General features: G+C 35.3%; 1 protein-coding gene across 3 annotated transcripts in view; it reads right to left on the bottom strand.

Moving 5' to 3' along the window:
• Positions 1–15,265: 15,265 nt before the first annotated feature.
• The window catches only part of COPS4 (COP9 signalosome subunit 4), a 35,562-nt gene continuing 22,967 nt past the window's right edge, over positions 15,266–27,860 (bottom strand). For 2 of the 3 annotated variants that reach the window (XM_019731326.2, XM_074324126.1), the window contains 3 exons: positions 24,266–24,381; positions 22,424–22,508; positions 15,266–15,787 (listed from right to left, as the gene is read on the bottom strand). In XM_019731326.2, the coding sequence (XP_019586885.1) occupies positions 15,654–15,787; positions 22,424–22,508; positions 24,266–24,381 (335 nt within the window). In that variant the 3' untranslated portion in view covers positions 15,266–15,653. The remainder of the gene's footprint in view (positions 15,788–22,423; positions 22,509–24,265; positions 24,382–27,860) is intronic. The other variant, XM_019731327.2, reaches the window with a different exon arrangement.

Genomic DNA, 27,860 nt, shown 5'->3' on the forward strand with positions numbered 1-27,860 from the left:
CTTATTCATTTTTTTCTAAGATTTGATTCTTAAAAGAAATACAAAATAAATTTTAAACGTACGTTTTTTTAGCAGTTCCTGTGATGCTTCTTTCCAGGCCTCAAATGTGGGAAACTATCACCCAAAACTATGGTTTCTATCAATTAGTAGTGGAGTTTGGGATACGGGGAAGAACGTAATCCTAGTACGTATGTCTGGTGGTCGAAAGGAGTCCTGGGAAGAATGCCATTGTTTACATGGTTTCCAGGGCTGGGCACTAACCAGTGTCTATGTGTGCCATCTCCCGAGGGCATCACGCATTGCCTCTTCAAGATGGGAAGAAGGGGTCATGGTAGTGGGCCTGTTAGTGGGCACCTACTGTGTGCCAGGCCTTGTGCTATGTTTGAGATACATCAGCAAACATAACCCAGAGAATGCCCTGCCCTGGTAGAGCTTACATGTCTGACTGGAGGCTCACTTGTTCCACAGCCAAGCTGATAATTGTGGAAGAGGTGAGCAACAGAAATGGAATAATTGCAATTTCTTTACTCCTTTTTCATAAGATTGACAGAGCAACTTTGTTTCAGAGAAGTGTGGCTGCTTCCTCTTAAAATGAAAAGTGGATACATGCCCCAGAAGTAGACAGTAGGGCCCACCCAATACTGTCCTGTTCTCTGCCTCCATGACCCTCCTCCCTGAAGGGAGCCAGAGTAGAGCCCACTCACAATCACTCTGATCCGTCACCTGAAGTTTCTACCCTTCAAGATAGATCCCTTCTTCCCATATAGACACCGTAGATAATGCACACACACACCTGTTTTTTGTTCACTTACTAGAACTTTCTTTAGCATTGTTTTCTGTGAGATCCACATTGGTTAGGCTCTATCTTTTATTGCAACAGAACAATAAAAGGCCATTATTGTAATTTTTAAAAATTAAGCAAAAATCAAAACAAAATCACTTTAATACATATAAAAGGGCAAAGTTAATATATTTAAAATAAGCTTCAACTATTCTGAATGTATTTTATGCTATTTTACACACAAAAAGAGAGATTCTTTAGAATAGTTCCTAAGAATTATAAGAGAGAACTGCAACTGTAGTTCAGAAATCTTATAATGGCTGTACATATTTACATTACATACTACTTGGATTTGGGGATATTTTTTACAGTGTGCAACAGATTATTTTCACTCTAAATTTTATGGGGCTCCCTTCTTCCCATATTCTTTTTCATGCTTCGTTTTGTTGTTTTTTGAAATAATTTTATATTTATGAAAAATATTGCAAAAACACCACACATAAAGACAGATAATAGCAAATGTTGGTCAGGATGTGCTGAAATGGGAACCCTCATGCAAAACACAGCTGTTTTGGAAAACAGTTTGAAGCAGTTCTTCAAAGTGCTAAACATGTGTTAGTGGTATAGTGGTGAACATAGCTGTCCTCCAAAATGCTAAACATAGAGTCAACATTCTGGCCCAGCAATTCCACCTCTAGGTATATACCCAGGAAAAATGAAAACAAATACCACCACAAAATCTATGCACAAATAGTCATAGGAGAATAATTCATAATAACCAAAAAGTAGGAACAACCTTAATGTCCATTAATTGATGAGTGGATAAAAACAATATGGTATATCCACACAACGGACTATTATTCAGCAGTAGAAAAGTACTGACACGTGCTACAACATGGATAAACCTTAAACACATTATGCTAACTGAAGGAAGTCAGTCACAATGCATTCTATATATTCTATGATTCCATTTATAGGAAATGTCTAGAATAAGCAAACCAATAGAAACAGAAAGCAGATTAGAGGAGGTTTGGAGCTGGGGGAGGTGAGTGGAAATGGGAAGTGGCTGCTAATAAGTATGGGGATTTTTAGGGTGGGTGTGCTAAAATGTTCTAAAATTAGATTGTGGTGATGTACAACTATGAATATATTAAAATCACTGGACTGTACATTTTAAATGACTGAATTTTATGGTATGCAAAACATATCTCAATGAATAGAACACAACATCCCCATATACCCTTCACCCAGCTTTCCTGAGTCTTAATGTCTTACATAACCATAGTACAAACATTGAAACCAGTTCATTAATGTTGATAAGCTACTGTTAACTAATTAATCTACAGATCTTTTTCAAATTCAGCCAATTGTTCCACTAACATCCGGAGGAAAAGAACAGCAGCCCTTGCCATCCAGGAGCTGGCCTGGTGCTATCAGCTAGGCTTTGATGTTGCTGCAAGCTGGCCTGGCACTCACTCATACCAGTCGAGGTATAATGGACATATAACATACTAGTCTCAGGTGTACAACAGAATGATCTGATATTTTGTATATATTGCAAGATGATTAGTTAACATCCATCACCACACATGGTTACAAATGTTTTTTCTTGTGATGAGAACTTTTAAGATTTATTCTCTTAGCAACTTTCAAGTATACAATACAAATAACTTTAGCCATCATGCTGTATATTACATCTCCAGGACTTATTTATTTTTCAATTGGAAGTTTATGCCTTTTGACTCCCTTTACCCATTTCGCCCAGCTCCCATCCCCCATCTCTGGCAACCACCAATGTGTCCTCTGTATCTGAGTTTGGTTTGTTTGTTTTAGATTCAACTTATAAGTGAGATCATACTGCATTTGTCTTTCTCTGTCTCACTTACTTCACTGTAGCAGCAAGGGGCTACGTTTCAAGTGGCCACAGAATTTGGGTGTCGAATACGCATTCACCATGCACCCTGAGACGGAGTTGAGGCAGCAAAACACTGTTTATTAAGTGAAGCAGTAAGTAAGACAGAATAAAGCAAAGTAAGAGAAAGAGCAACAGCGAGTTCTCACCACCCGAAGAGTGTTTCCAAGGCGCTGGGGAACTGAGACAGAGTCTTGGCTTCAGGGGTGTCCGGTGAGCGTCCCCGTCGAAGAGTTCGGACTAGGGTTCCCCCAGGACACTAATTATATAGGGTTTTTCCAATAGATTACCAGTTGGGAAAGAATGCTAGGCCATAGCGATTCCAATCAGCAAGCATGGGGACAATGAATCAAGTTTCAGGGTAATCATCTAGGGTAGAAGGCAGGGGGCATAATTTTGGCAGTTTCACAGTGTACATGAGGTTACTATGGCCACAGGGCAACCTACGTGATCCTATTCATGCGTTCCACCGGAGGGTCAGCTATTGTTCAAAGGGGGTTGGGGGGGCTGGCGAGGCCTTCCCGAGTTTACTCCTGCTGACTGGGGAGTCAATGTCCGGGTGCCACCCAGACAGAGTGTTCCCCTGACGCAACAAGTGGAAGTCTGATATTTTTTTATAATTAGTAAGATTTGCCCACTATAAAGTTGCTATTTTTCCCTATGTAATTAGTAAGTAGCCTGTGGCGAGATGTTTTGAGACCATATAAATATCTTGTTTCTCATACTTTCAAAGTCTCCTAATTTTAGCGTTCCTCTATGAATCTTGCTACACCAATTACTACTGTGGTGTTTGCCAAATGGTGATCTTGTACTTCCATCTCTCCTTCTACATTCATTAGTGGAAGTTCTACAGTAAGAAAACACTATCCCTTCTCCCTCATTTTTAAACTTTTAAAAATTATGTCAGTGTGGAATTATGGATAGTTATTTTAGCCTATGAATTATATTCCAATATTAACATAATTTTGTTGCTCAAATTGCCCCAGATTTGGCCACTGGGAGAGCCATCAGGTTGGCTCTAAAGTCTTGTCTCTGATCCATTTTCCAACCCTTTTTTACTTTTTGCCCCACAAGATGTTCCAGGCTTATCTTGTACTTTCCCTGCCCGAGCCCTGGAATCAGCCATTTCGCCAATGAACTCCAGCTCTTTTGTATAGGAAAATGGTATTTATGAGTCAAGATTTGGGCATGAAGTATGTTCATTGATACTGGGATTGTTGCTTCTAGGTCCTCTCAATGGAGAGGGCTAGGAAATATATTACTGTATACGTACATATACACACATTTCTATATCTATGTGTATGTGTGTGTAAGTAACTATGAGTTAAAACTCTGACTCCAATCCAACAGCACATTCTGGTTGATTTTAATTATCTATTTATATGTTGACTTCATATGTGATACATTGGCATGATTCAAAGAGAGACATGAGAAGGGTACAATTAGAGAAGTGTCCCCCCACCCCCACCCCTACTACTCCATTTCCATTTTCCCATCCTTTTTACCCAATTTACTCTGAACATAATAAATTTCATTGTTTCTGGTTTATTCTTCCTGTAATTCTTATTGCCCAATTGAACAGATCGGTACATGTATATTTTCTTACATCCCTTTATTTCTTCCATAAAGGATATCACATGATATTCTTTTGCACATTGCTTTTTACACTTGACTGTACATCCTGGAAGTCCTTCCATATCAGTTTATAGAGATTGTTCTCATTCTTTTTTTTCATAGCTGCCTAACACTCTGTTGTGTGGATGTACCATAGTTTATTCAACCACTCTTCTAAATAGAAGCATTTGGGTTATTTACAATATTTTACAAAAACACACAATGTTGCTATGAATAACCTCCTTCATATATATTTTGTATATCTTCAGGATAAATTTCTAGAAGTGGGATTACCAGGTCAAATGATAAGTGCATATGTAGTTTTGTTAAGCATTGCCCAAGTTCTTTCCAAAATGCTTGCACATGTCTGTATTCCCACCAGCGGTATCTTAGAGTGCTTACTTCTCCACGGCCTTGCCAAAAGAATGTGTTGCATACTTTTGAATTTTTGCCAATCTGACAAGTGTTTAATTTGCATTTCTTTAATTTAAAACTCATTACATGAGTTTGAACATCTTTTTTATATATTTAAGGGTCATTTTCATGTCTTTTTTTGTGAATTAACCTGTTCCTGCTTTTTTGCCATTTTCTCAACCTTGGGGTTTTCAAATGTCTCTTACTTTGGAGGTTTTTTATAATGCTTAAAGTCAAATTTTGTACTCATTTTGTGCACTTATAATCATTTTACTAAATTGAAAAAAAATCTGGTGTTTGCATGCTACTCTCACTAATAGGAAGGGAAATACCTAGAGCTGTTTTCTGATGGTGATGATGTTCAACAGATATAAACAGTTAAAGGAACATTTTAAAGGTTATTCCTTCTTTCTAGAAACAAACAGATTGGTTTTATCCTCACCCCAAATAACTGAGCATCTTTTGCATGAAGCTGCTTGATAGGACTCAGGGGACCATCTGTAAGGGTAGGCCTGGTTAATTCATAATTAGCTATGATGAAGCCTGGGCAGGTTTAGACATGTTTGAACCATTCCTGCGTGGTATACTTTCAGTTGTGTGGAAAAATATCCAAGACGTTGCCCTGTTTTTAAAACTATTCCTGGTTTCATATACGGCTCTTTCGTGGTGTCCAAGGGAACTACCAAACTAGCCAGATGTTACTAAGGAATGAGATCTAGAAAGAAACCAGCTAATTTAAGAAATTTTAAAAGTGTAAAGTAATATGGAGGAATTGAATTAATTTGCTTGTTTCTGAAACTGCTCTATGAGGGAGAAAATATAAGAAAGCAAATAGTATGATCACATTGCCTGAGTATCTGGAGGCACTGTGTTTTCGATTTTTGTTTTTCTTTTGTTTTTTAAAACATGTCCTGAATTCTGAAGTAAAAATTTATCACATCCCAGTGCCTAGAACACTATAAGGGAATCAAGCATATTATAAGTACTTAATTCAATACAAGACAATGAAAAGTATCTTCTATGAGCCTAACATTGAGCTTGGTACTAAAGGAATAAATATGAGAGGATGCCGGTTCTCAAGGAGATCATAACAAACAATGACAACATGATACTGTAGTAAGTGCTGTGATGAAGTGGGGCTCTAAAGCTGAGGGGCAAAGAGAGGAGCAGGCTATGGAGTGAGCCAAAGAAAGACTTGCATTTCACAATTTAAACTCTCTGAGCTTTCATTTCCTTATCAACTCAATAATTTCTACTTTGCAGGCCTGTTGTAAGAGTACGTGGACAATGTGAGTCTAGTGCAGTGCCTGATGGAGAGTAGCATCTCAATGAATATTAGTTCATATTATTGTCCAAAAATGTGCATGGAAATCATCAAAAGAAATATCCTTGCTACATTTTTGTACATTATACTCACCCTCCCTTGTATTTATCTGATTCTTTATTATTCATTCAATTTATTCCCAGACTTTATCTCATTTAGTAATCTCAATAAGCATGTGAGGTGTGTTGGTCAGAAACCATTTCCATTTTACAGATTAGTAAATGGAAATTTAAATGATTGGTGAAATGACTACGCTTTTAAGTGACCAGTCCAAGATCAGACAGCTCAGGAAACCAGGATTTGAGCAAAAATATTCTCATTCCAAAGCTAATCCATGTTCCATGACCCCACATTCATGATGGAGGAAAAATACGACGAATCTAACAAAATGTACTTCATAATAGACTTTGCTGGGACACACTATCAGGGCTTGCTCCTAACACGGGTCAAGAGTCTATCAAGCCAGCACTGACATAGCGACACAGGCTCCAGGTAAACTTGTAAATATGAAGTAAAGGATCAGCTTGGATGCAGGAAGATTGGCGAGGACTGCTATGATACCGTGATTTATATTTGGTCTTCATTTCTGTTCCTGGCACAAAGCTTCTAAGATCTGTTATGTCCTAAGTGATAAGCGTGATAAAGGTGTCTTGTTATTCAAAATAAGCCTCTTTCAACTACAGTTTATGCTAATAAAGTGACTTTTGGAAAGCCCTAGAAGATAGGAGCTGGTTGCCAGGCAACCAAACCTTGCCATTAGAGTGTTGGACTTTTCAGCCCTACCTCCCAATACGGCCAGGAAGGGGAAATGGGACTCAAGATTAAGTTCAGTCTCTATTGGCCAATGATTTAATCAATGCCTGTATAATGAAGCCTCCATGAAAACCCAAACAGATGGGTTTCTGAGAGTTTTTGGGTTGGGGTGCCGGCAGCGTGACACACCTCGAACTCCATAGGTTCTTAACCTCGTCCTATGTATCTCTTCATCTGGTTACTCAGAAGTATCCTTTAATAGCCTTTACCATATCCCACTTCCTTTCCCAAGTGTATGAGAATTCTGTATTAGTGAACAAAAATAACTCTTGGAAGATATGTAAACAAATATTTTTTTTATTTAGCAAATGATGTATCAAGTAGCTAGTACACTGCTAGGTGCTGTGGGGAACAAAAATAAAGGAGCTGGTCCTCTTGTCCCTAAGAGACTTTAGATTCCAAATGAAGGGATTAGACAAGCCCTCAAAATACAGTCTGACCAATGCCTTTAAACAAAATGCTATTTTATGTTCAGAGCAAGAAAAGATCATATTCTCTGAGCTGTACAAGTGAAAGTTTCTTGAAAAAAGTGGTTTTTGTTTCTAAAGAGGAAGTGACTATCAGGGTCACAATAGGAAATAGATGGAAATTGTGAAAATACAAGAATTTAATGAAGACCACTTATAAAGCTGTGGGTGGGAGACGTAGGGAAATGACAAAGGACGGTGAGTAACCTGGGCTAGCAACAGCTAATAAACCGTTACTACCCCTGGGCCTCAGGGAAGAGAGAACAGAGTAGCTAGCTGAATCCCAAAAGAGAGAGCTCTGTGACGCCGGCTGCTTGCTCTGAGAGGAAGAGAATCCTCTTAGTAGAGGGGCATGAGCAGCCTGAGGCAACCCTTCAGGATGGAGTCAGGAAAAGAAAAACCCAGACCTTACTCCCTGATGTCCTTCTGGGCTTGAACCCACTTGGAAGTCAGAAGGCAGAAAAGTAGTCCCCATGTCAATCACACAGGGCACAGAGCAGGGCTGACGAGGGTAGAAATGGATCCGATGGAGCAAAGAGAATATCTGACACAAGATGTGTTTTGTTTTTTCTTTCTTCCTTTTTTTAAAAATTAGTTTCAGGTGTACAAAACAATGTAATAGTTAGACATTTATACCCCTCACAAAGTGATAACCCCTCCCCCAATCTATTGCTCCTCTGACATCGCACACAGCCATTACATTTCCACTGTCTCTATTCATTATGCTGTACTCCACTTCTTGTGACTATACATACACACACACACATATGTATATGTGTTAAATTATAGTTGACATTCATTATTGTTCAGCTTCAGCTTCAGGTGTACAGTGCAGAGATCAGGCATCTACATCATCCCTGAGGTGGTCTCCCAAATGGGAGACAAGCGTCCATCGGATACCCTACAAAATTTTTACAATATTATGGATTATATTCCCCAAACTGTCTTTCATATCCCCGTGGCAATTTTGTGGTTACCAATTGTGCTGTTTAATCCCCTCACCCTCTCCCTCATCCCCACTCCCCTCTCATCTAGCACCCCTCAGTTTTTCCTCTATGTCTCTGAGACTGTCTGATTAGCCTGTTCATTTATTCTGTTCTTTAGATTCTACATATAAGTGAGATCATATGGTATTTGTCTTTCTCTGTCTGACTTATTTCACTTAGCATAATGTTCTCTAGGTCAATCCATGTCGTTGCAAATGGTAAGATTTCATTCTTCTTTATAGCCAAGTAATACTCCACAGTTTCTTGATCAAGTCATCTACCGATGGGCATTTTGAGTGGTTCCATGTCTTGGCTATTGTGCATAGTGCTGCAATAAACATAGGGGTGCCTAACTTTTTTCAAATTAGAGTTTTGGATTTCTCTGTATAGATACCTAGGAGTGGAACTGCTGGATCATAAGGTAGTTCCATTTCCAGTTTTTTGAGATACCTCCATACTGATTTCCATAGTGGCTGCACCAATCTGCAATCCCACCAACAGTGCACGAGGGTTCCCTTTTCTCCACATCCTCGCCAGCACTTGTTTGTTGATTTATTGATGATAACCATTTTGACTGGTGTGAGGTGGTATCTCATTGTGGTTTTTCTTTGCATTTCTCTGATGGTTAGTGAGGTTGAGCATTTCTTCATATGTCTGTTTGCCATCTATATGTCCTTTTTAGAAAAATGTCACTTCATGTCCTCTGCCCATTTTTTAATTGGGTTGTTGGGACTTTTTTTTTTTGTGTTGAGTTGAAAGAGTTTTCTTTATAAATTTTGGATATTAACCCCTTATCAGATACATCATTGACAAATATCTTCCCATTCAGGATGCCTTTTTGTTTTATTGATGGTTTCCTTTGCTGTGAGAAACTTTTTAGTTTGACATAATCCCATATGTTTAAGATGTGTTTTTAATTAGTAGAAGTGGATGTTGCTTCTAATCAGCAATGTTAGTAAAACTTTAGAGGCAAAAAGAGGAAAAACATTTTTGTGAGCTTGGTCCAACTTGGCAGGAACTTATGGTTTAAAATAGGAAAATAATGAAATATGAAAGATTTTTAAAAGAGAGTTGGAGGCTTGGCATACAATGTCATGAATACTAGGCCAATGATTTGGCTGTTTATTTGGTAAGCAGTGGGGAGTTATTGCAGGCTTTAAGTAAGGGAGTAACATAAATAGAGCTACACTTTAGAAAACTTAATCCGATAATGGTATATAGCACAGACTGCACAGGACGAGGTCAGAGGTAAAGACGTGAAGTTAGACAGTTTTCAACACTGTTTATTTAAATAAATACATGAGACAATTTGGATAAAATATCTATCCACACATACATAATAATGAATCCTGACATCTGATTTGTTTTTTCAACCTTGGGGAAATTATTTGACTGAATCTTTGAACTGGTTTGAAATAAAATATCTTCGTGGTCCTGAGTTGTGCTCATCAACTTGGTCCTACATTATTAACTGACAATACAACTTTAGATGTACAAGTATCTGAAATGGAAGAATCAAAGGACAGAGACCAAAGAATTACATGATTTACATTAAAAACAGACTGAGACAAAGGAATGTAGGAAGCAACTGAAAAAGCTCCCAATAGTCAAAACTGAAACAATTTGAACAAAATAAGTAGTATTGGATTATAACCCGAAGTGTAAAATAAATATCTGTGAGTCCATACTAATATAAATACATAAATATAAAGAAATGGGAGAATACAAATCTCCCAGAAATACAGAAGAATTCTAAATAATTTATGTAGATATTCCTCCCTCATGGAGATGGAACAAAGTCCCCACCCCTTAAGTGTTGGTTTGCATAGTGACTTCCTTTCTAGGAGCATAACATCACAAAGGGAAAAGAAAGAGTAACTTGACAGTGGAGAAACCGGACATAAGTACCGCAGCCAGGTGATCAAGTGATAAGTCATGTTGATAGCAGTACCCCTGAAATGTGATAAGAATGAGAAAGGCACTTAACTTCTGTGGTCTTCCTCTTAAAACCAACTCCAGTCTAACCATGAGAAAAATATTAGACAAATTAAAATTGAGGCACAATCTACAAAATACCTTACCAGTACTCCTCAAAATTGTCAAGGTCATCAAAAATGAGGACTGTCTGAGAAACAATCACAGTTTAGAGGAACCTAAGGAAACATGAGGACTAAATGTAATGTGCTATCCTCAGTGGGGTCCTGGAACAGAAAAAGGACACTAAGTCAAAATAGAGGTTAACAATAGGTTAATAATAATGTATCAACATTGATTCATTGGTTGTGACAAACCTACCATAGTAAGATGTTAACCAATCTTTGCCAACTTTTCTGCATATCTAAAATGATTCTAAAATTAAAAATTTATTAAAAATAAAAATGTATACTGAGATAATTTAAACTTTAGAAAAAGTTTTTTGTGTGTCCCTTATAGGTAAAGAGCTCTTATTGAGGCAATTAAATCAGCAGACACCTCTTTAGCTTGAGTACATCTCCACCCTTTGCAACTGAAATTTGATTATGTTTAATTACAATCAATGGGGTAAAGAAAAATAGAATTTTGATTTATTTTAAATGAATGTTGTCCCTTAGTTTTGCTAAATGGCCCAGCTTAGTTTCTCCTTGCTTTCACATTATTAAATTTTCTGGTTTATAATTATTTTCTTACATTTAAAATATAAACCAAATAAAGGATTTTACTAACATTTTTTCTTTATGCTTCTTTGCTCAATAAAATGTCTTTAAATCATTAGTTAATTTCATGGGTCAATCTCATAATTTTGTTCTCATAGTTTGGTTCATGAACAGGAGATTTTGATCTACAGCAACCCAGCTTTCTTTCATCTAAGGACTTTAAAACAGAGACAAAAAGACTACAGATAACTATTTTAAGACACTTATGGTACATTTAGCCAACACTTTTGTTCCTTTTCATGTTATCTGTAAGTATTCTTAATGCTGACAAAGCAACAATGTACTATGCTCTGCTTCCCAAGTATACCTGACGTGTTCATTGTTACATTGTGGATTTCTTTCTCTTTTGAATATGAAGTATCAGAGTGAATAATAAAAATTCAATATGACTTAATTTTGGTTAAATATTGATGAATAAATATGTGAAGCAAGTTTTTTTTTTCCTATTTGTTATCCTATTTGATCCATCTGCAAGTTTTTCCTGATGTAAATCTCACTTCCTAATTTTCTTTAGCTTTCCTCCTACACTTCTGAGTCCATTCCATTTGTTGGGGGGAGGGTGGAGAATATCTACTGTTTAAATATATTGTGAAATTTCATTGAGATAAAATGTAAAAGCACCTGGAACTTCATAGGCATTCAGCAAACTTGAGGGCTATGCCCCCCTCCATTCCTTGCCTTGTAGATGTCGGTACGTTGCAAAATGTAGCTTCTGTCCTGGGTCCACTCCTTGCACACCTGTTCTTCTTGGTGTCACCTACTCCCATGGCTTCAGCTGCCTCTTACATGCAAGGAAGACTGTATTGCCAGTTTCTCCCTTACTATTGATCTTCAGAATGTCTCTTCAGTAACCTACTAAACAAGTCCGGAAGAAGGTCCCCGAGGCTGTCTCTACCCAACAGGTCAAATGATATCACAACTTAGTTGTTCAAGGTGAGAAATCTAGGTATCAGTGATCCCTGAATTGTCTCATCACATGCTTCTCCCTTCTCCTCACATCTAATCAAGACACCAATTTCTGTCACTTAATCTCCACTTGATAACCCCCAATGGGTGATCTATTTTGTTTGATGTTGTATCCCAGCGGCTAAAACAATACCTGACACCTAGTAGATACCTACTCAAATGATTTATTGAAAGAATTAATCTGTGCTCTCCTCTTTGTCTCTACTGCCCTGGATGTAGTTCAAAACCTCATTATCTCTCCAATTGGAGAATCATGTTCATAGCTCCTGAACTAGTTTCTCTGCTTTTAGTAACTCCAGTTCCCATTGCCTTCTCTCCATTCCATCCTACACACTCCTACCACAAATTAAATTATGAACATTCTAAAAAGCAGACCAAAAATTTTCTGTGGTCCTTCATAATGTAGCCTATTCTCCCGCCATGTCTTCACTCTCAAATTTCCCCATTATCTTTCGTACAGCACACATACTTTTTTAAATTTCAAATTCCAAGTGTTCATTGATATATACCGAGGGTGCCAAAAAATGTATACACATGACTTCTATTCATCTTTTGTTATTGGTATATATTATTACAATTTTAATCGTTTTTTTCCTTTCTTAAAATGTATATACATTTTTTGGCACCCTCTGTACACAGGGAATCAATTGACTTTTGTATATTAACCTTGTATACAGCAACTTTGCTATAGTTTGATTTTTTTTTCTAGTTTCCTAAAGTGGAAGCTTAGATTATTTATTTTAGACCTTTATTTCTAATATATGCCCTGCTTCCACTGCATCCTAGAAATTTTGGTTAAGTTGTATTTTCATTTAGTTCTAAATATTTTAAAATTATTCTTGAGATGTCTTCTTTGACCCACGTGTTATTTAGCAGTGTAATTGTTTAACCTCCAAGTTTTTTGGGATTATCCAGTTATCTTTGTTATTGATTTCTAGTTTAATTTCATTATGGTCTGAGAGTACACATTGTATTTCTATTCTTTTTAATTTGTTAAGGTGTGTTTTATGTCCCAGGGGTGATCTATTTTGATGAATGTTTAGGTGAACTTGAGAATATGTTCTCTGCTATCGTGGGATGAAGTAGTCTACAGATGTCAGTTATATCCAATTGGTTGAGTTCAACTGTATCCTTACTAATTTTCTGCGACTGGATCTGTCCATTGCTGATAGAAGGGTTGTGAAGTCGCCAAGTATAATAGTGGATTTATCTATTTCTCCTTGTAGTTCTGAAAGTTTTTGTCTCATGTACGTTTTTGCTCTGGTTTTAATTAAGCATTTTATGATGCCATTTGCTCCCTTCTCTTAGCATATCAATTGTATTTCTTTAAAAAATTTTTATAGTGGTTGCCCTAGAGTTTGCAATATTCATTTACAGCTAATCTAAGGCCACATTCCAATAACACTATACTGTTTCATGGGTAGTGTAGCTACCTTGTAACAGAATATTTCCAAGTCCTTCCTACCATTCATTTCACTTACCTATATGCTATAATCATCCAAAAATTGTTGCTATTATTATTTTGAACAAAATTATCTATTAGACCAACTAAAAATAAGAAAAAATATTTATTTTACCTTCATTATTTCTTCTCTCAAGCTCTTCCTTTCTTTAGGCAGATCCAAGTTTCTAACCCACAGCATTTTCCTTCTTTCTGAAGAACTTTTTTTTACATTTCTTGTAAGGAAGGTCTCTTGGCAACATTTCTTCAGTTTTTGTTGGATAATTTTGAAGGGTAATTTTGCTGAATAAAATCCTATATTGATGGGTTTGTTTTTTAAACATCTTAAATATTTCCACTCTGTTCTTACTTGCATCGTTTCTGACAAAAAAAAAAAAAAAAAAAAATCCAATATAAGTCTTCTCATGTTCCTCTATAGCAGGTGTGTCCAAACTTTTTTCAACATTTTTTACCAAGGGCCATATGCGGTAAAATACACAAACAGCCGGGCCACTCACTCGAGGTGAAGTACGTATTGCCTCACCTGGTTTATTGAAGTAAACTAAATATATTTTTGGAATTTGCTGAGTCTGGGTCTGATGCTTGATTTGATCCTTCAAATTGTGTTTTTTTCCCTTGTATCATGCTTTGTAACTTTTTTGGTTTAAAGCCAGACATGATGTGTCAGGTAATAGGAACCGAGGTAAGTAGGCTTTAGTATAAGGTTTTATGTTAATCTGGTTAGGAGCTGTGCTGCACCTAATTGTTTGCTGTAGCTGCAAGTGGCCGTCTTCTGGTTCCTCTATTTTCCATATTTTCTTCTTCCTTGTTGTTTCCCTAAGAAATCTTTCTTAAAAGGTCTGTCTTGCAGTTCTCCGTCATAATTCGCTGATACTATACTGTTGCTCCGGTAGTAGAGTATTAGGGAAGCATTCTATAGTCTTATGAGTTTATCTCTATTTATTTGGCCTGAGTCCCTGGCCTGTGCCCTTCAAAAATGTTTCATAGCCTTTTATCCCTCCTCTTGCTATGATACAAGGCTAAAGGGGACGGGACTTGTCTAACTGCCTTTTCCCAGGTCAAATAAGGCTCAAAGAAAGTAGTTTCCCTTAGAGGGTAGGCCTTTATCATGGAAAATGATCTGGGTGTGTTTCAAAATAGTTCCTTTCTCCTCTCCAGCTTGCCTGAAACACTAAGGGGTCCCTGATCTTAATCATGAAAACATGGTAGGGTTCCTGGGGATAAATCCTAGAAAGCATAGGGACTTCCCTAAGAGAGGGCACTCACGGGTTTTAACTGTCAAGCTAGTCCACACTCAGCCTCCAGTAATTCATCAGTTACCAACTCACTGTTCATATCAGTTACTGGTTCGAGCAGATTCCGTTCCTGGAACGCTGATCTCCACTGTGATCCTATTTGCCTGTCTCTCCAGTTTTTGGAGTGGTGATTTGCTCTGTGACTTCAATTCTCTGGTGTAGCTAACAAAAGGCATTGATTTTTTCAGCTTATTCAGCTTTCTTCTTGTGAGAATGGAGTGAAGCTCTTTATGGGTTGGAGCTGAAACTGGTAGTTGCCCACAAACTGTTTTGAAAGTCCGTTCCCATTTTCTCTATAAAATTAGACTGAAATAATCCTTTCTGAGGAACACTCCCCAGTCTGTCTCTGCTAAATGAAAAGCTCCTCCCTCTGTGTTCTAGTACTAGGTACAAGTATAAGTATCAGACTTTCTATCTACTGGCTCCGTGACTCTGAATGCCTGGAGAGTAGGCATTATGGCTTATCTTTGCATTTCTAGCATATGGTATAAATGTCTGCTGAACTGAAAGGAAAAAGGAAAAAAACACTGTTCACTAATTAAAAACAAAATACTACTTTTATTTGGCTCACTTCTCCATTTATTAGAATAACCACATTTGGAGAGGCACAAAGCGCTTAAGTTTTACATGACTACAAAGTTATCACAAATCCCAAACATTTCAGTCACAGATATTTCACTTAACTCCGTTTAAAGAAAAGCTTTCAAAACATCTGAGTTAGCTTGATACACAGAGACCCTGAATACATGGGAACTACATAGTTTTAAATGCTTGTACTTCCTGCTCTAATAATGTCTTCTTTAAATGGAATCCAGCATAAAAGGGATTGAAATACGTAAGGTCATGATGCAAATGCTTTGGAGATAGTGAAATTAATCTGTACAACATGGGAAAAGAGGTTGTGTGCACAGAAGTTCTATAAGGATTCACTGAGCCATCTGGGCTTCCATGGCTTGTGCTGTCCATTCTGGTGCTGTCTGACTAATTTTCTCCAAAAGGTTATTCACTTGGAAACAAAGCGACTGGATCTGTTTGTCCCATGTTGGCAGGGCTTCTCGTGCTAAAAGAAAAAAGGAATAAGGTAAAAAGTTGAAATTACTCCTTTATTTTCATAGCAAATGAGAGTTAAAAGATAACTGCAGTAACATTCATTTTTAAAAGTTTACTCCAAAATTCTTGGCTAATAAAATTAAGCTAATTAAGCAATAGTTAAGAAAAGTACCTAAATCACTGGCACAAAGTATAAAACAATAAAAAGACATATATACACAGATTATTATTTGTGAAAACAAAACCAACCAAACAACTTCAACTACAACCACAAGACAGCGTCACTGAAGCCAACTGTCTCATCCCCAATGATTCATAAAACACTGCCATCTACTGGAAAAAGTAAATCTATTTATATATTCAAGGCTGTCTCTACTTGACTCTGAAGGATATTTTAATATTTAAATCCCAAACAAACAAACACAAAAACTAATCATAAATCCAGCAGGTTTTCCTCTACATCAGCAATATGCAGTTAGAAATGAAAAACTGGAGGGATGGGGATGGGAATTCTATTTAAAACAGCACCAAACGTTACAAAAATGGACACAGAATTAATGAAGAAAGAACTATCGCTCTTCATAAAGAACATAAAATAACTTGAGTAGATGCAAATCACATTTCCAAATGGAATGAAGCACTATCAGTCGTTTTCTATTGATATGTTAAGTTTAAAGAAATTACAAAGACAACCCCTCCTTTTTTTGTTTTGTTTTCTAAACAGGACAAAACGACTAAATATAGAGGAACTCATGTTTGAGAATAGCCAAAATAATTTTGAAAATTAAAAACAGTGGCAGGATTGTGGAATGGCTATAAAATATTATTCAGCTTTAAAAAGGAATGAACTACTGACTGTGTGCTACAACACGAATGAAACTTACAAACACCATGTTAAGTGAAAGAAGCCAGGAGGTCACATGTTGTATTGTTTCATTTATATGAAATATCCAGAATAAGTAACTCCATAGACACAGAATATAGACTGGTGGTTGCCATCAACTGGAGAGAGGGAGGAATGAGGAATAACTGCGAAATGTGCATGGGATTTCCTTTTGGGGAGATGAAATGTTTTGAAACTATCTAGAGATGGTGGTCGCACATCACTGTGAACATACTAAACGACATTGACTTATTCACTTTAAATTGGTTAAATTGGTTAATTTTATGTTATGTGAATTTCAACTTGATTTAAAAAAAATAGTGAAGGGTTAAGAGTTGCTTTCCCAATAGTAAAATTTACTATAAATTTGTTTATTACCATATTGTTACAAATCAGTAGAAGCAGAGTTCAGAAATAGATCCAAACATATATGTGTAACCTCATATACGTCAAAAGTTAGAAAGGATATTAGTAAATGATACTTGCAAAATTGGCAATCCATCTTTTAAAATTTAACCAGATCATAGCTTAAAATTATACACACACAAAAAAAATGAGCTGCAGACAGATTAAATTTCTAAATAAAAATAGAAGAAATTTTAGGAAAATATTAGTTTTACACCAATGTGAAAGAGAACTTCTTAATCAATACAGGAAACTCAAAAGCTTTCAAATTTAAAATGCACATGTTTGGCTGCAAAAAATATTTTTAATGTGTTTATGGTGTGTATTATCTTACAGAAACACAACTGACAAAATAGGAAAAGTATTTATAACACATATAGCAAACACAGAGTTAAAATTATCATTAAACCAAAAGCTACAGCAAACTGATACTGGGAGAGGTGTGGGAGGAAGGAAGAAAACAGATAAGAAAAAGTATTAATTCACAGAAGAGGAAATGCTAATGGCCAATACATGGAAAGACATTAAAGTTCACTAGTGCTAAGGAAATGCACAATAAAACAATAATTTTTTTGTTTTTCCCCCCAACAATTTGCTGAAGATTAAAAAGGAATAGTATCTAGTGATAAAGACTTTAATCTCTCATATTGGTGGCAGTGTAAATGGCCACACCATTCTAGAAAGCAAACTGCTAGTAGTTATTAAGAATCAAAATACAGGGGCAGCAAGTTAGCTCAGCAGTGCTCTTAACAACAAAGTTGCCGGTTCGATCCCCACATGGGTCACTGTGAGCTGCGCCCTCCACAACTAGATTGAAACAACTACTTGACTTGGAGCTGAAGGGTCCTGGAAAAACACACTTAAAATGAATTTTAAAAAGTTAAAAAAAATAAATTGATGTTCCATTTAAAAAAAAAATCAAAATACACATTTCCTTTGATTCAACAAAGGATGCAGTTTTTGAGACTTCTAGAGAACTAAGGGTACCAATATATAAAGATATGCACAAGGAAACCAACTGAATGACTATCAATAGGTGAATAGTTGAACTCCATGAAAAATTACACAACTATTAAAACAAATAAATTAGATTTATGTCTACTGACTTGAAAATACATCCATGGCATATTAACTTTTAAAAACAATTTGCAGAACACTATGTTTTTAAAATAAGATGTTACTTTAAAAAAAAAAATCTCTGTTTTCACTTGTCTGTATAAGACTGTAGACTAATATTAATTATGCCAGGGAGCTGAGATTAAAGGAATGTATAAGACTGTAGACTAATATTAATTATGCCAGGGAGCTGAGATTAAAGGAATGGAAGTGGAAGTGGAAATACATTATGAACTCTGTCCGCCTTTATTTATTCTTGTGATGCTTTGTTATTATGAGCATATTTATCATTGTAATTTTTTTAATCTAAGAAAATTAGAAAAATATTCTATATTCTGTCAAGTTGATATACATTAATTTAAATGGTCCTTTCACTTGGTGACCCGTTTATACTGTTCATCACATACTGTGTTTGTTTTTCAATACTTATTTACCACTTACAATATGCGGGGCACTGGAACAGATGTTGGATATACCATGGAGAACAAGAAAGGCTTAATCTCTACCACCAGGAAGCTTAGCTTGTTAGCAGAAACAGACATTTAGACAAATAGCTACAGAAATGAAAATAATTATGATTAATGCTAGGAAGAAATTCAGGGTGACAAGAACATATAACTTAAAACCATACCTAACCTGGGGAGTTAAGAAAATCATTACCAATTAATGTTGCTCAAACTAAGACACGGAGACAAATAAAAGATAGCTGGAGAGATTGGCTGTGGAGAGGGGTGGATATATCAGAATGTTTGATGTGGGAAAGAATTTACAAAGCTGAGAAAAACCCAAAAAGACCTGTATGGTTGTATTGGAAAGAGAAAGCTATAAAAAATGTAGGACCTTGTGGAGACTTTGTAAAACTTTGTTATTCTATAAGCAATGGGAAGCCATTCATTAGAGTGTCAAGGAAGAGAATAATATAATTTAATAATTTATTTTTTATTTCTTGTTTCTGTTAGCATTTTTTCCATTTTATTTTTTTAAAATTAGTTTCAGGTGTACAAAACAACATAATGATTAGACATTTACACCCCTCACAAAGTGATAAATCCAAGTCTACTCATCTGACATAGTACATAGCTATTACAATACCATTAACTATAGTCCTTATACTGTACTTTACATCCTGTGACTATATATTTATGTATTTAATTATAGTTGGCATTCAATATTATTTTATATTATTATAGTTCCAGGTATATAGTGCAGTGGTTAAGTGTTTATATAATCTATGAAATAATCTCCCCAATAAGTCCAGTACCCACCTGACACCCTACATAGTCTTGATAACGTTATTGATTATATTTACCATATTGTATTTCACATCCCTGTGACTATTTTGTGCCTACCAATTTGTACTTCCTAATCCCTTCACCTTTTTTGTCCACCCCCCAACCCCCTCCCATCTAGCAACCATCAGTTTGTTCTCTGTATCTACGAATCTATTTCTTATTGTTTTCTTTGCTTGTTTATTCTGTTCTTTAGATTCCACACATAAGTGAGATCATATGGTATTTGTCTTTTTCAGTCTGACTTATTTCACTTAGCATAATATCCTCTAGATCCATCCATGTTGTTGCAAATTTCATTCTTTTGTAAGATTTCTATTGTAAAATTTCATTCTTTTTTATGACAAAGTAATATTCCATTGTATATATGTACCACAATTTCTTTATCCAACCGTCTATTGATGGGCATTTCGGTTGTTTCTATATCTTGGCTATTGTGAATAGTGCTGCAGTCAACATAGGGGTGCATGTATTTTTTCAAATTAGTGTTTTGTATTTCTTTAGATAAATACCCAGAAGTGGAACTGCTGGGTCATAAGGTAGTTCTATCTTTAATTTTTAAAGGAAACTCCACATTGTTTTCCATAGTGGCTGCACCAATTTGCAATCCCACCAACAGTGCAAGAGAGTTCTTTTCTCCACATCCTCACCAACACTTGTTGTTTGTTGATATTTGCATTTTAAAAAGATCACAATCACTCTGACTATACAAGGGCAACTGGACTAGAAAGGAACAATTATAGATATGAGAAAAAAAAGTTAAGAGCTATTTCTCAAGCCCAGAAGAGGTTAGGGGGGATCAGAATAAGCTGGTGACAATAAGAAATGAAGGAAAGTATGTGGATTCCAGATGTACCTAGGAGGTACAATTGAAAGGTTCTGGGGAGTAAAGAAGAGGAGAGAACAAGGATAAGGAATACTGAAGATAGTGAACAATGCAGTTTTTGGATGTCTGGTTAGTTAGTTGGTTGTTGTGGGAGGCAGGCAAGTGGGAGAGCTAATGAATGCCGTTTGGGATATGTTCATTCTGAGAAGCTCACAGAGCAATCAGGTGAGAAACATCTAGTAATCAATTAGAGCCATTGGGTCTGGGACTCAGAAAAGAGATTTATACTAGAAAGGTAAATCTACCGTGTTTCCCTGAAAATAAGACCAGGTCTTATATCAAGTTTTGCTCCAAAAGACGCATTAGAGCTTATGTTCAGGGGATGTCATCCTGAAAACTCATGCTAGGGTTTTTTTCGGTTAGGTCTTATTTTCAGGGAAACACGGTAAGCATGTCTGCATAGAGCTGGTAAGTGAATCAACAGGAATAGATGAGATTGCCTAGGGAAATCTCATCTTAATAGAGTGAGGACAAAAGGCCTAGAAGTAAGCCCTAAGCAGCTCCAATATTTAAATTTAAAGGCACTATAGAAGTCACAACGATGACTGGGAAGAATATCTGGAGAAGTGGGAAGAGGAAAGCAGGAGAATGGGGTGAAGGAGATGACAGAAATCAAGATGATGGGGACAGGGAGGTAGCAAAAAGGAGTGAGTGATCAATTCCACTCAATACGTTGAAAAGTCTTATCACTTTGTGAGGGGTATAAATGTCTAATCATTATGCTGTTTTGTACACCTGAAAGTAACATAAAATAAAATAAAAAAATGTTGAGTCAAGATGAAGCCTGAAAGATAAAAGGATCTTTGTTAATATGACAGAAACCCAAGTATATTTAAACATTGATGGAAAGAAGCCAACAGAAAAAGAAAGGATGAAAACAGACAAAGTAAGCTCAGGTTCTTAAAAATGTTTGTTTGTTTGTGGGGAGGGTGGCAGAGGTCAGAGAAGGGATCCAAAATACAAGTGGAAGAGCTGGAGAGGGGGACGGAACCATCTCCAGTATAATGTGAAGGAAGAAAAAGACAGAATTAGATCTATATTTAACATTTACAAGTTTATGCATCTGATAAAGAAGTTAATGTAATTTTACACAGTTTTTTCTGTGAAAAAAGAAACAAAGTTATCTGCTGAGATAGAAGAAGAAATGTCAGAGATTTGGGAAAAATGACATCTGAAATAATCTTTCAGAGTAGGAAAAAGAATATGTAGACTAAAGTAATATATCAAGAATACATTTCTTGAGGACCCATAGTAGTGTTGAGGACACATGACAGCTGTATCAATTTGTCTGGTGCTCTGACTCTTCTGTAACATTAGTTATCTACTCAAGTACAGGCATGGAAAAGATGGAGAATGGGTTCATTCAAGGTCAAGTTTTGCTGGACAGCTGGAACAAAAAGTTAACAGACAAATATTCTGGGGCATCCATAAAAGAGTAATGAAATAATAAATCATGTAATCCCAGCTGGATAGGAAGAGCATTAAAGACAAAAAAAGCCTGGGCGGACTAGAAGAAAGTAAAAGAGTCAGTGGACCAGAGGCTTCAATGCCATTAAGGAAGAATTTAAGATGAAGTAACTGAGATAGACCACTAGAAACAGAGGAAAATGGTTATGGTTAGAGGGCTGTTTCAAATTAAAATTTTATAAATGGAATGGTTCTGGCCACAACAAGATCCACAGTATAAGTGAGGTAAAATAGGGGCTGAGGATGTATTAGACAATGAGAAAGTCAAGAGATCTTCTGCCTCCATTAATGTAATGAGCTGCTGAATAGGAAATGCAGCTGTCATTTCTACATGCCCAAGACATGGTATGTGTTCAATAAATGTTTGATGAGTAATTGAACCAACTGATGACAATTCCAGTTTCAAATGTTTCCACAGCATTGCATTAAGTAGATCCATGAATATAAATTCACAAAAAAATATTTTAAATTATTTCTTTGGGAAATAAGCTTATTCCAGTAGTAAGATTCTAGGTCAACGGAAATTGTTCAACATGTTTTAATCATAAATATACAACACCTCACTGACATTTCATTAAGGCAGAAACAAGCAAAACTTACTTTCAAAATGAACTATTCCATCAATCTGATCAATAAATCCATTCATACGTCCTTCTGTTATCATTTGCGATGCTATCTTTTCTGCCTGTTTGAAAAAACAGAATAAATTCTCAGACACTTTAATTATCATATCTAACACATCCACACATGACAAACAATTAATGGTTGGGCTACGCATCACTAAGCTTACACATTTGCTTCTCTGCCATACATTACAAGAGTAAATCTTATAATCAGCCTATTATATCCCCCCCAGTTCTTTTTGGGTACAATCCGTTATTTTAAGTTAACTGGGATCTGTTTTGCTTATTGTGAGATTTTGGATAAGAATCTAAGATAAGTACCCCTTTGTATAAGTAGTCCTCTTACAAATTTTAATCTCTGCTTAAAATCAAACTATAATCATCACTTCATAAATTATATAAATGTCTAACCACTATGCTGTATACCTGAAACTAATACTGAATGTCAACTATAATTTTTTTAAAATGTCACAGGAATATATAGTACAGCATAGGGAATATAGTCAATAATATTCTAATAACCCCAGTCTTACTGGGGTTATTACTTTATGAGTTATATCAATATCTAATCACTTTGTTGTTCTGTACACCCGAAACTAATAAAAAAAAAAAGATCAAACTATGATTTTTTTTTCCTCACTGGGCTCCACACCTCAAAAAAACCCCTAGTTTTTCTTATTTTATTTCATTTCAATTTTCAGTGTTTATCACCACAAAAACTTTTTATGAGAGTAATATTTCTGTAGAAAAAGTTGAAAGAAGGAATAGCTGTTCAAATTTAAAAGAGAATTGCAAGGATTTAAAAGACAATTAAAGGAGAGCAAGAGGATCTCTACCTAGCTCCTAAAGACGTATTTCATGTTTACTATGACAGCCATTTTAGTAATTCTGACCATCTTCACAATAATCCTAAATCACTTCTGAACAGATTGTAACTAGCATTTATTGTTAAAAATACATTCATATATATATATATGTATTTACTTCCCTTAGTCTCAAAAAGGGATAATACCTCAAAGTCTAAGAAAATAAGCATCTATTTTAATAGTAACTGAAGCCTTGGTTCCCAAATTTTTCCACTGCTATTACTGTGTATCGACTGTGTACATACAAAGGAACTGTGTTAGAAAACCCTAAATTAAAATTGCACTAACACATAAAAGGGTATGTGACCCATAATTACATGACTTTAGGGTTTGCAAGTTAGGTAAAAGTGAGGTTATTGTTTGCTTTTACTATTATTTAAAATTAAGAGAATGTTTTGTAAATGATACCTGAAATATCCTCTAAATAAAATTGGGACTTTGTTGGGACTTATACATAGCCAACTAAATCCTTATCCTGACAAAAAATGAAATTAATTTCCTAATAACTCAGTCAACTCCTTAAGTTAAATCACGGACAGAAGTTACAATAGAATAGCATGGTGTATTACCATAGTCACTCTTTCAAAGAGAAGAAATATTTAACCTTTGAGTCAATCTAGGGCAGAAAAAAGAAGGCATGTATTGAAATCTTAAGTTAGAAATCAGAAACCACTATGAAGTGGATTTAAACATACTCTAAGCAAAGATACTGTCACAAAATGGGTATTATATCCTGAACCCCTTTAGAATTTCCATTCTAGGTCATTTTATTATAAAATACAAACAAAAAACAAAGACAATTCCACTACAATACTGTTTTAACATTCAAATAATTTGTTACCTGAGACTTTTTATGTGTAATTTTTGTTGTCATTATCAGTTATATGTTTTGTCATTATATCAATAGTTTAGTCTCTTAACTTCCTTTTTATGTATTAAAAACAATAAAATACCTTCGCTGCAGGGATCTCTAAAAGAGCTCCAAGTTCTTCAAAAGTAATATTATTATATAATTTACTTGCAGACAACAAATTGTGTTCAATAACAGCTCTGTCCAAGATGCTAGAACCTTAAATAAATATAAATAAGACAGTTATGAGTTTGAAACTAGTTTTACACTCTTAAAATATGCATCCTTTTTTCCTGAAAATTTCTAAGCATTCAATAACTCATAAACACTGTCAAAAACTTTTAAATAACCAAAATGCCTTATCTGAAACAGCTTAAATAACGTACAATCAAATACAAATAACATATTTAGAAAATGAGTGATTGGCAATAATTACTAACTGAATGGATTTAACCCTTTGGGTTTGAGGGTTTGTTTCCTTAAGCCAGCTGTCAGCTTCATTAACTTTTCTTGCTATAAGCTAACTTTCATTAGCAAGTACCAGCAAAATAATCAGGCAACCTGTCCTGCAAGCTTAATAAAGTCAATACATATAGCTCAACAAAAATATCTCTATTCTTTTAGGCATTCCACAAGCACCTTATTCTGAGGCAAATGTGAGAAATATGCAAAATGCAGGAACAACAGCTAACTTTCATGAGAGATTAGGCATAGTATCCTCCCTTAAGTGAGGTAATATAGGGCCTGATAAAATCCTGGACCAAAGGCCCATCCTGAAGGTGTTAGACCACTGGGCTCACCCAATTCTTTTTCCTTTCTTTCCAGTTTTATTGAGATATAATTGACATATAACATTATATTAGTTTAAGGTGTACAACATAATGAGTTGATACATATGCATATATATATATTGCAAAATGATTATCACAGTAAGTTTTGATAAGATCCATCACCTCACATAGTTACAATTTTTTTTCTTGTGATGAGAACTTTTAAAATCTACAATTTTAGCAACTTTCAAATGTAAAGACCTAAATAAATGGGGAAACATGGAAGACTTAATATTGTTAAGATGGCAATACTCCCCAAATTGATCTACAGACTCAATGTAATTGCTATCAAAATCCCAACTGGCATCTTTGTAAAAATTGACAAGCTGATCTTAAAATTCACAGGGAAATTTAAGGAACCAAAACAATCTTCAAAAAGAACACACTTCCCGATTTTAGAACTTACTACAAAGATACAGCAAATGAGACAGTGTGGCACTGACATTAGCCCAGGCATACAGAATAGTGGAATAGAACTGAAAGGCCAGAAATAAACGCTCACATGTACAGTCAATTGATTGTCAACAAGGATGCTAAGACAATTCAATGGGAAAAGAATAGTCTTTTCAACAAATGGTGCTGCAACAACTGGATATTCACATAAAAGTAAGACCCCCCCTCCCTTACACCATATACAAAACTTCACTCAAATTGAATGCAAGGCCTAATTGTAAGAGCTGCGACTATAAAACTTATGGAAGAAAACAGAGAAAATCTTCATGATCTTGGATTAGGCAATGGTTTCTTAGATACAACACTGAAAGTACAAGCAACGAAAGAAAAAAACACAAAACAGATAAACTGGACTTCATCAAATTAAAAACTGCTGTGTTTCAAAAGACACAATCAAAAAAGTAAAGAAACAACACAAAGAATGGAAGAAAATAAACGCAAATCATTTATTTGATAATGATCAGATCTAGAATATATAAAGAATGCCTACAAGTCAATAATAAAGGACAAGTAACTCAATTAAAAAATTTGCAATCTCATAGACATTTCTCTAAAGATATACAAATGACCAATAAGCACACAAAAAGGTGCTCAACATTACTAGCCCTCAAGGAAATGCAAATCAAAAACACAATGAGATACCGCTTCATACCCAGTATGATGGGTAAATTAAAAACATAGATAATAAGTGTAGAAAATACAGAAAAATTGGAAGCCTACACACAGCTGGCAGAAATGTAAAATGGAGTAGCCACTTTGTGAAACGGCTGGGATCTCCTGAAGACTAAATATAGAGTTACCATATGACCCTTAACTCCTAGGTATAGAACCAAGAGAATGAAAACTTATGTCCATACAAAGACTTTTACATGAATGTTCATAGTAGTATTATTAATAGCCAAAAAGTGAAAAATAACCTAAATGTCTATCAACTGATGAAGAAATAAAATGTGGTACGTTCACATAACAGAATGTTTCTTGGCAATAAAAGGGAATGAAGTATACTAATACATGCTACAACATGATGTAAATGAAAGAAGTCAGTCACAAAAGGCCACATACTGTATGACTGCATTTATATGAAATATCTATAACAGGCAAATCTATAGAGCAGAAAGTAGATTAGCAGTAATTTTCCACAACTCTGGTAATATACTAAGTCTCAAGATTGCTCGCCTAGGGTTGTAATGACAACAAAAATGTCCAAGAAAGATAAACAAGGAAAGCAAGTAAGTCTAAAATGAAACAGAAAGAAGACAAAACATCTGTCCTATCTACTCGTATATAGTCCCATGTGAGAAATTTGAGAATCACTTTCATTCTAACAGATCCTAGGGAATATTCCTCTTTTTAGAAAAGAATTATCTAACGGATTATACATTTTCTTTTTTTTTTTCCATGACCAGAACGCTCAAAGTCAAATCTGTGGTTTAACCATATCAATTCTGGAAACTCTATCTAGCTTTTAACTTGTTTGTCAGACATTTTCATTCAAAGAGATTTGAAAGCTGCTCAGGAGAATACACAGAACAGAATATAAAAGTAAAAAAGAAGTAATGAACACAAAATGCAATATATAGATAATGTATTATAACATTATACACTTGAAATTTATATAATCTTATTAACCAAGGTCATCTGAATAAATTTAATTTTAAAAAGTAAAACAGAAAAATAAGAGTAGCAACAATCAAAACACATATACACTACACTAGAGCTACAAATTTAATTTTAAGCTTTCCAGCTACCAACCAAATTAAGAAAACCAATCAATTTATTAACTCACAGTATTTTTAAATAAGACAAAAAACTAACTGCTCAGGAGAATTACAACTAATCCTAAGACTAAAAAGGAATTTTTTTTCTCAGGATCTACATAAAGAATATCCTATAGAAAACAGTTATCTCCTTTACACAGAAAGATAAGAATCAACTGGTTTGATTTTTAAAGTGCAATTAAATGAAATTCAATAGAAGGTCAATATAATCCCTTCACTGCTCTGGTTTAACTCAGGTTAGTATGACTGGGTGAGGTGTACATCTTTTATCCAAATCCTACATAAATGACTCTTTACAGCTAAATTCTCTTCAATATAGGATGACAGTGAATTCAAAACAGTTAATCTAATAAATTTGCAAGATTATTTTAACCTTTCCATTTTTCCAATGGTCTATACCTACATTTTTATCAAGTGTTATTGTTATAAGCTACTTTGAAACCTGTAAAATAATGGATGTTATGAACAAGCATTTATTAAAAATTTTCTTCCTTGGCAAAGACAGCGTGACTTAAGCAAAAACATCCCTTAACTAGGAAATACGACACTAAGTTCTATTCTTATTGGCAGCAATTTCACCCTGAACAACCTTGGGCAAGGTACTGTGCCAAATTTTGCTGCATCTAAAATTAAACTG

Source organism: Rhinolophus sinicus, linkage group LG02 (assembly GCF_036562045.2).
Source record: "Rhinolophus sinicus isolate RSC01 linkage group LG02, ASM3656204v1, whole genome shotgun sequence".
Taxonomy (NCBI): Eukaryota; Metazoa; Chordata; class Mammalia; order Chiroptera; family Rhinolophidae; genus Rhinolophus; species Rhinolophus sinicus.